The sequence below is a fragment of the Anabas testudineus genome, chromosome 13 (assembly GCF_900324465.2).
Source record: "Anabas testudineus chromosome 13, fAnaTes1.2, whole genome shotgun sequence".
Taxonomy (NCBI): Eukaryota; Metazoa; Chordata; class Actinopteri; order Anabantiformes; family Anabantidae; genus Anabas; species Anabas testudineus.
In genome coordinates, this window is record NC_046622.1 from 9,070,850 (window position 1) to 9,079,984 (window position 9,135).

At 43.0% G+C, this 9,135-nt stretch overlaps 2 protein-coding genes across 2 annotated transcripts; both read right to left on the reverse strand.

The window, feature by feature from the left end:
- Positions 1–852: 852 nt before the first annotated feature.
- her13 (hairy-related 13) lies at positions 853–4,391 on the reverse strand. The gene is made up of 4 exons (XM_026365340.1): positions 4,009–4,391; positions 3,661–3,747; positions 3,481–3,562; positions 853–2,375 (listed from the first exon to the last, which is right to left on the reverse strand). The coding sequence occupies exons 1-4, from the start codon at positions 4,093–4,095 to the stop codon at positions 1,915–1,917; spliced, it is 717 nt and encodes a 238-aa protein (XP_026221125.1). The 5' UTR covers positions 4,096–4,391; the 3' UTR covers positions 853–1,914.
- Positions 4,392–7,305: 2,914 nt separating this feature from the next.
- her8.2 (hairy-related 8.2) lies at positions 7,306–8,552 on the reverse strand. Its single transcript, XM_026378774.1, has 4 exons — positions 8,453–8,552; positions 8,249–8,344; positions 8,083–8,161; positions 7,306–7,776 (listed from the first exon to the last, which is right to left on the reverse strand). Exons 1-4 carry the CDS (start codon positions 8,513–8,515, stop codon positions 7,409–7,411), a joined length of 606 nt encoding a protein of 201 aa, XP_026234559.1. The 5' UTR covers positions 8,516–8,552; the 3' UTR covers positions 7,306–7,408.
- Between the last annotated feature and the right edge of the window lie 583 nt (positions 8,553–9,135).

Sequence of the window (9,135 nt, forward strand, 5' to 3'; positions counted from 1 at the left end):
CCATTCATCAGTCAGGGATACATCTCAGATCAGCAGGTTTGTGTGAGCTGCCAGAAGAGATGTGAGAGTCAAACTCTTCAATTCATTTCACAAAATGTTAAAACTATCTCATCATCCTCATCATTATTATTATTTTGACACGTTGACACATTTCATACATGTGGAGGTGTGTGCGTATGTGTGTGCGTGCCAGTTGATCTCTTTGAAGAACCTAAGCCTAAGCTCTCTCTCAAGCTTTGGCAGCTTTGATCACCGCGGCTGGTCCACACCCAGGCCGTCCGCCACCTCCTCCTCCTCCCCCCAGGTTTGTTAATTGTTGCTTCAGGATCATCTGAGAACATGATATGAACAACGTGGGATTTGCACCAAATATTAGATGTACTGCTGGTCCCACGTATGAAGCGTGTCTTTCTCCTGGGTGGAAACCGGTTAGGCCTAGTCATTGTTTCACCCAGCACCAGGAAGGAGCGTGCTCCTCAGGGAGCCTCGTTGCCGGTGTGTCTCTGTAGGTTGATGGCCGGTCCAGACAGGATCTAACAGCTCTTTGTTAAGAGGCTCATTGTGTCTGAGGTGTAAGTGAAAACACTTGGAAAGGTGCAACTCTTTCATGTGGGCACACACTCACCCTGCGTCCTCGTGGTGTGAAGGGACTGCAGAGAGGCGTTATAGGAAGAAAAGAGCTGTGGACGGAATTTATAATGTTAGAATTGTTTTTAATGTCCAGGAATCTAAAGGGAGACAAATTTATTTTTTAAAATAACCTAAATCCTATTTTGTTAGCATGGTTTCTTATTTAATGTCATAATGATTTAGCAGTGAATGTGACACACAATCAATCAATTCACAATGCTCTTAATAGCAGAGCTAGCCCGGCATCCTTTAATATAGCAACAATGAAAACGTACCATTCACCCTGACAACATTTTTATTTGACAATTACTACCAAATCAACCTTTTGCTCCTTCTTTACTTTATAAGTCTATGGGGGTTTTGAGTCACCTCAGACAAAACACTGTAGTTACATAGTTTTATTTAGCAAATTCAGACATTAAACTGGTAAAATGTTTCTAAACATTATTACAACACAAAATCATCCTGAAGGATGCTACTGGTCCAATAAACTACACGTCTGTATGAAATACAATAGAAATATTTATATTAATTAGAGGCATTGCCAAACTTCTAAAAGAGCTTTTCTCCTCACACAAATTCTATATACACAGAGTTATGGACAAAAGAAGTGTTTGTTTTCTGCCTATTTTTCAGTTATAAGTGTTTTGAGTTTCTTCAGGTATAAGGAAAAGTCACAACAGTGGACTCAAAGCCAGAATGAACTGTCCCAAAGTCCCCAAAGGTGTGCTCTTCAAAGGAAGCACCCCTCTGATAAAATAAAGGAAAAACTCCACCTTTCAACCTTCTGATATATGTTATTCTCTGATAGATAAAGCACTTAAGGAGAATCTTTCTGATGAAATGTTCCGTCCACATACTGTAGCCTACTGTCTTGATTTACTTCTCTTGGTGATTTCCTACATTTCCCAGAATGCCAAAGAAAGGTTGTAAACTTGCAGCTCTTGGTGGGGAAAAAAAGCCACATTCATGGTCCCCTATCAAGTGATCTTTAGTTGCATTTGGTCCATGTTGTAGCAGTAACTGTCGTCTTTGTCTCTTATATAACAGATTTGATTTTAGAATATCAGTGTAGAGAGTCCAGAAGATAATCCATGCGTGTAGTCGTGTAGGTAGATGAGTCCAGTGATGTAGAGTACACCATCAAGTGTGGTCATTATGAAAGTGTTTTGGTGGAATTTACCCTAATATATATTCAGTGGGGGGCCCAGTGTCAAATCTTGAAAGGACACCCAAAAACTCTGCTTCATTAGATCCCAAATGTATCCCATCCCATTGAGTCCTCTACCAGGGCCTCCACATGGATTGAGGATAGGTCACGGTGCTCAGGGCCTCCCTGTTCTCCATGCTCTCTATGGAGCTCTGGTTGTGCTCGCTGTCGGTCTCATCCAAGTCGGAGCACAGGTCCTCACTGGATATGGTGGAGGGGGCCGGGGAGAGGGCCGAGGACGAGTTGCTGGATAAACTTCTTCCACCTGGTGAAGCCAGAGTCGTGCAGAGCCCGTCGCCGCCTCCATGCCAAGTGCTGCCGTTGTTTCCAGAAGTGTCTGTGATTAGATCCATCAGCACGTCCTGGAGGTGGTCTTCATTCAGGGGCATACACTCCAGTAGGTGGTTGAGGAGCTCAGCTGCCACTGTTGCATCTATCCCAGGACAGCTGGATACAAACATGTGGACCTCATGCATGCACTGGATGTAGCCAGCTGCAAACCTCTCACTGGCTTCTCGGTCGAGTGTCTCTGATTCTGTGGGAGGAGAGAGAAAGTTAGAAAACTACAGTGGCAAGAAAAAGTATGTGAACCTTAGTATGTGCACCATGCCTCGCCAAAAGGAGCTTTCAGAGGATCTATGATCAAGAATTGTTGATTTACATAAAGCTGAAAAGCGTTACAAAGTCGTGTCAAAGACTTTAGACATTCACCAGCCTACGGTTAGACAGACAATCTACAAACAGAGACACTTTGGGACTGTGGCTACTCTACCATGTTTGGACGGCCAGTCGAAATGACCCCAAGAGCACAACAAACACTCACTGGAACTGGCTAACATCTGAGTTCATGAGTCTACACTAGGTAAAACATTGAACAAGCAGGGTGTCTATGGCAGGACACCACAAAGGAAGCGGCCACTCAGTAAAAAAAAACATTACTGAACACCTGAAATTTGCCAAAGAGCACAATACACAGACACACAAAGTGTTTTATGGACTGATGAAACTATATTGAACACGCTGCACATCATCATGAAAATAATCTTCCCAATCTTAAAGTATAGTAGAGGAAACATCATGATTTGGAAAGAAAATTCTTCAGTATAATGTGAGAATGTCTGCACATTAGCTGAAACTCTGCAGAAGTTGAGTGATGCTACAGGACAGAAAGCAAGTCCACAACAGAATGGCTTTAGAAAAACAAAATCTGCCTTCTGGAGCTGCCAAGTCAGAGCCCAGACCTCAACCAGAGAACTTCAAGAGATGCTATGGAACCACTTGAACAGAGCCACACATGAGACGTCCAAAGAATATGACAGAGCTGAAGCAGTTCTGCAGGAAGAATGGGCTCAAATTCCTCCTGAACGAGGTGCAGGTCTGATCCACAGCTACAGGTCTGGTTGAGGTTATTGCTCACCTTTAAAAATGTTGTTGAAAGACCAGAATTTGTTTGTGTTATTCTTTTAGGCATATTTGTTAATCCTCTACTGAGTTAGATGAAGATCAGATCACGTTTCATGAAAGATTTGCAGAAAACCACAACATCCCATAAGGTTCACATACTTTTTCTTGTCTGTATAATAGTAAAAGCCTATGAGCTCACATTTTAAGAGCCTCCAGTTCTGCAGAACTGATCATACCTTGTGTTCTGTTCTTCAGGATGTCCTCCACCTTTTTTACAGTCATCTCGAGCACCTCTGCGTTCTCCATCTTCGAATGAAACTGTGAAAAGAACCAGCAGAACCCCATTAGAAACGAATTTAATCTCCATATATCGCAGGGACAGGTGAACTCTGGAGCACCGTGCAATCGTCACTCACGTCTGTATCTGCCAGCAAAGTCCGCAGCTCCTGCAAACTCTCATTGATGCGAGCTCGTCTCTTCTTCTCCACCAGAGGTTTCCTAGACTGCAAGGACACAAAAAAATGCATTCTAGTAAGAGACAAAGACGCGAACATAGTGTATTAGTGTGTGCGTAAAGGAACACCACTGTTTTTTATTCCTTATTTCAACTATATGTGGGTTAATTATTAATCAGTGCTCTTCCTAGTGAACCAAAAACTCATCAACGTCAGAAAAACTCAGGCTGATGCTGTTGTAAAACCGGCGTGACAAGTGCGTCATTGCCAAGTGTGCCCAGAGAGCCCTGTTATTCCCTCTGCAGGTACCTTTCTGTCCGTTTTCTGAATCCCATAATAGGACTCATCCTCTTCCATCCCAAGTCCGGTGTTGCTGGGCCGAGCCGAGGGGGCCATGTTGGTTGGATCGCCGCTTGCGTGGCTTCTCCCACTGGTTTGTCTATTCCAGTCGTCAGCAAAGGGCAGCTGGCAAACGGAACCGGTTACAGCAAGAAAAAAAAAAGAATCGACAAACTCGAAGGCGAGGCGACCTGTGTGTATTGTGCAATCCTACTTAGGCGTGCTGCTGGCACTGAGTGGCTGTTGTTAGTATTTATAGGGGCTTATTAACATGTGAATGGGGGCTGAGCTGCTCTCGCTGGGGAACAACAGAGCGCACACGGCCGGAGCCAATGAGCGCCCACTCCCTTTGTCTCCGGTCGGCCCCGGTCTGCGCCCCGAGGAGCTGCTGGGGTTTAATCAGACAGTTTATTGTGTTAGGGGACCGACCGCTCTGTTTTTCCTCTGTGTTTGCTCTAATGAACTGCGTGTACTTCAGTGCAGTTATACAAAATTCACTGTCATCCAGAAGCAGAATGTGAGAGTGTTGAATAGAAATAAATAATAAAATACAGATAATTACTTTACATGAAGCCTAAGTGGTGTGCAAGAGTGAGTTTTAATATGGGCCTATACATTAGTACTAACATTCATTATCATTATTCAAAGTGGTGCTTCATATTTGTAGTTTCAAATGATACTTTTGTTACTGAGCATTTTTTTAAGGCTCCAGATCATCGCAGCATTATTCACAATCTGCCTTGTCTGTTTTCTGCCCTACCCATTCTCCTTTCTGCTTGCTTTTGTGTCCAAGCCTCACCAGATTTACCCGTCTGTTTGGAGGCTGTAACGCGATGCCTTCAGCGCGCAGCTGCTGCTGCTGGCGGGCCCTCGGCCCAAACTGAATCAGCCGGGGGAATTAAGGGCCCTTCTCCAAAGAAAGCGACAGGTGTTGGCCTGCACCTCGTTTGTTCTCCCCGTTGTTGGGTGACTTCTGATTTGTGTGCAAATGCATTCTCACGTTGCCTGCTCTGCTGATCGAGTGTTTGTAATATTTGTATAATATTTTAGGTAATATGTAATTTGTGGAACCTTTTTTTATAAGAGGGTTGAATATGGTCAATGAATATGCAAAATATGTGCCTTTCAAAATATAACATTTTTGTTTTGAGTAGTTTAATGACATCTACTTATGACTTTCATTATTTGGATGGATTGCTTTATTCTTTTGCGGACAATGTCTACTTGTGTATTTCTGATAAGACTCTGTCCCTAATGTCCCTTTGCCCTCGTTATTATAGTTTGTACACACTGTTATTATGCAAATGATGCTTACAATCGAGCAGTTCTGTACCATGCAGGCTTGTGTGCCACCTTCCAGGTAAATCTAATGGTGTGTTTTCCCATGTTTTTTACGCACTGTATTTCCACAATTGCGCAGCATTTCCGCAAAAACACACCACTAAACACTATTGCCCCCAATGAAGGAAGAGTTCCAGACCTTTGAAGTGGAGGGTTTTTGGCACCTCGCCTCCCCCAGATCCCTGTTCCAGATCTTTAATGGTGTGGACTGTGGAGAGAGCAGCTGTCTCGATTCGCTTTTGTTGATGAGCTTTGCTCAGGGACCAGGCGTCCTCCTCTCTCCCTCTCTTCAGACGCGCCGCCTGGCTCCATGCGGGGGCCAGTAATAATGGCAATAATAAGTCAAGAATGGGCCATATGCACGTTTTTAGTTTTCAAAACTCAATGATGAATTGCATCTTTAAATGTGCCAGAAACAGTTGTCAGCCTGCTCCCATAAAACCGTCTGACTCTGAAGCATGACATTGTTTCAAACCTTCCTTTTAGACTTTTATGCATCCCATTAGACATCTTAATTTATTATTTTGGAGAAGAAAAATAAAACTAACAAACCACAGTGTCATCTTTGTAAGCAGTGGTGTATAGGCGTAGGGTTACTTGATCTGTTAACATTAACATACGATTAAAATCTCAGCAGAAGCCATGGCATGGAAGTTGAGCTATTTTAATAATGTATCTACGTACAGCCATGACAATAATAAGGTGAACTCACCCAAATCATAAAAAGCATATTCTCTGTCTTGCCCTATGCTTTGTCTTTCTGCAGATGGATACAGTTTAGTGTTATGGGTTTATACCAAAATTTCTACCCACAATAAGGATACTTGTAATTTTATTTTTGTGCTAAAATCATCACAATATAAGAAATGATAATTTTTCTGCGGCAGAAAAACCAACAGACCTATGTAACTGTAATTTACCAAAGAAATAGTCCCTCTGGATGTTGTCAAAACGAGCGTGTGTTGTGTTGCAAGTTTGGTCACTAGGGGGCAGGAAAACTCTGATGTCACCACACAAAGTTGTAACATCAAAAGTAGAAAGCAACCAATCATTGGGTTTCTGGCTTCATGGCCTTTCAACTTAAAGCCTAATAACAACTTGTTAATGAAGAACTTTCTTTTTTTTTTTACTCATGTCTAGATGCACGAGTATTAGCATTATTGCTCCTGTTCCAATTTGGCCATGGGTTGCAAGAAAAAGGCAGACATGTTAGTGATGTTACTAATAGCACCTGCGCTCACCCTGCTTGACAAGTTTAAACTCTCAGTTTCTATTCATTGCTTCTAGCAATAGTAATGCGTTGATTAAAAACATCTGTCTGCTGCAGCTAAGAACATGATAAGACTGAACTTTATAATATGCTGCATGCACTTTGCAGCTAAAAGAGGCTAAAATTATGCACTGAACTGCTGAATTATTTTCAAATTTCCTGTATGAGCAAGTGATCAATTTCACTGTCAACACATAACATTAGGTTTTGACAGATCTTGGTTAACGCACCTTTAAAAATGTTGTCAAATGTCAACTGATACTACATATATGTTGTTTTTGTTTGTCACTTTATTTGTATTTTCAACTTGTGTGGTTAGGCTGTGACTATATTAATAAACAAATGATAAAGAGCAACACTTAGGCAAGAACATACATAAAGCTTAATAAATCTCAGGAGTGTAAAATACAGTTTATTATTGCTGTTTAGGTTAATTAGACTATACAGCAGTGGAGGAAGACATATAAATCTATGCAATGGCAAGCAATTGATCTAAGCAAAGTCATACCTTATAATATTAAATAAATAAAGCTGTTAATACAATAAATATATGAAAGATTAATAAGAGCCTTCTATAATGCAGGCTACAAGAAGTTGACTTCTGAAGGGAAGTACTGAGAAAAGGTCTGTATAGAATCATTATAGCACACCTACAGTAATATTCACTGGAACAAAACTGCCCCACATGTCTCATGAGCAGCATATCTATAAGATACATAAAAGAGGATGGTCTAACTAAATGGAGAGCTATCCACCAGTTTACCAGGGTCTCCACATTTCCAGCATCCCCAGGTGGGAGCTGTGGAGAACAGCTCTCTCCTGACTTCTAGCCACATGGGAGGTGGGCCCCTGACTCTGGAGCTGCCTCTCAGCCACGGGCTCTCCTCTGAGGGGAGTGCCAGGGATGACTTGGCTGGCTGTTGGAGGCGCATCATTTCTGGGCGTGCGCTGAGAGTTGGAGCGCTCATCCGAGGACCTGGGCAGGGACTTGAGGAGGTGGTTGAGCAGACGAGAGCCCAGAGTTTTGTCCATCCAGTCACAGGTGAGCAGCATGTTGTGGACCTCGTGCATGCACTGGATGTACCCTGTGCTGTATTTCTGCTGGGCATCCAGGCCTAATGTGGGGTCTGAAGGAGAAAAGTCCCAAATTACAGCACCGGCCTCTTGTGGTGGAAGCACAATATGCATTCTTTAAACAAACTTTGCTTACAACTGACCAACATGTCAAGTCATTAAAACAATTTGTCCAGGTGACAACACCCTTTTACCACCCCTTTACAAGTGAGTACATTCACACAGACATGTGCACAGAATGTAACGCAACAAACCCCCTGGAGGCTGTTTTTTAATCTCATGTTGCACCTTAAAGTGACTTACATGAGAGGCAGGATCACAGGTCTCAGCCATCTCTGTCACAGAGTCACGTTTCTTACCGTTGAGCTTGCTGTTCTGGATGTTCTGCAGATGCTTCACTGTCATCTCCAGAATATCAGCTTTCTCCAGTTTGGATTGCTGTGGAGAGATGAGCAGCGTTAAAGTTACGGTTCAACCTCCGCTGTTTAGTCGCAGAGTGGACCGGACACGGGAGGAGATACTCACATCAAGCCTGAACGCACCAATCACAGTTTCCTTCAGCTGATCCAAACAGTTATTTATCCGCTCCCGTCGTTTTCTCTCAATGAGCGGTTTTCTCAGCTGTAAGGTAAAGAAACGACGCTACGTCAGAGGCAGCCAAGACTATGAAGCACTGCGCTGGAGCGCACACTGCATCCAATAAGGATGATATATCCTAGTGTAAAATACCTTTCTCTCCTCCTTTGCACTTGGATGTTTCCCCGCGTTGTGCGCCATAGATGAAGCAGTCATGTTTTTTTTTTTTTTCGAGTGAGCTGCTGTTACTGGTTCTCTCAATCGTCTCTAGGGCCCACGGCGCGGCACGGCCCTCTTATTTATAGGGCCCCATTAGCATGTGAATGCCCCAACTCTTTGGCTGTGGGATTTTCCCACACACGAGATCCCATCAGTCAAGACTGACAGGTCACTGGCTCCATTCAACAACCGAGAGACCCGGCCTAGAAAAAGAAAATACTCACAAGCGACAGATGTCCAGCCTGAAACCATGCACCCCCCCCCCATCTCCACCCAACAGAAAACTGCAGTTTCCTCTTCTCCCACTGATGAACAAGAGTGTGCAGTTACCGTGCTATACCCCGGGGAAAGTCGCCCTTTCTTTTAAGGAGCAGCATTACACTGCCTGCAAAAAGACCAAATCTATTCCCTCAAAACCCAGAGGAAGATACAATATGCTGACAAATCACCTGAGAATATCTGCTCACATACAATACACATTTGACAGGTAGAGCCAGACTTTTATATATTTTAATATTAATATAATATATAGGTCCTATATATTTTTGATATATATTCATAGACTCCTAAGTAATTAATTTAAACCCGGACGCATAAAGGCTCATTTCTTTTTGAGA

What these genes read in the sequence shown, in the direction of transcription:
- her13 (XM_026365340.1), bottom strand. Translation starts at nt 4,095, where the DNA reads ATGGCCCCCTCGGCTCGGCCCAGCAACACCGGACTTGGGATGGAAGAG. An exon ending in TTCAGAAAACGGACAGAAAG is followed by an intron (nt 3,748 to 4,008) that starts GTACCTGCAGAG and finishes GTGTCCTTGCAG; the next exon opens with TCTAGGAAACCTCTGGTGGA. An exon ending in CTTTGCTGGCAGATACAGAC is followed by an intron (nt 3,563 to 3,660) that starts GTGAGTGACGAT and finishes TTCTTTTCACAG; the next exon opens with TTTCATTCGAAGATGGAGAA.
- her8.2 (XM_026378774.1), bottom strand. Translation starts at nt 8,515, where the DNA reads ATGACTGCTTCATCTATGGCGCACAACGCGGGGAAACATCCAAGTGCA. An exon ending in TTGGTGCGTTCAGGCTTGAT is followed by an intron (nt 8,162 to 8,248) that starts GTGAGTATCTCC and finishes ATCTCTCCACAG; the next exon opens with CAATCCAAACTGGAGAAAGC. An exon ending in CCAGAACAGCAAGCTCAACG is followed by an intron (nt 7,777 to 8,082) that starts GTAAGAAACGTG and finishes TTTCTCCTTCAG; the next exon opens with ACCCCACATTAGGCCTGGAT.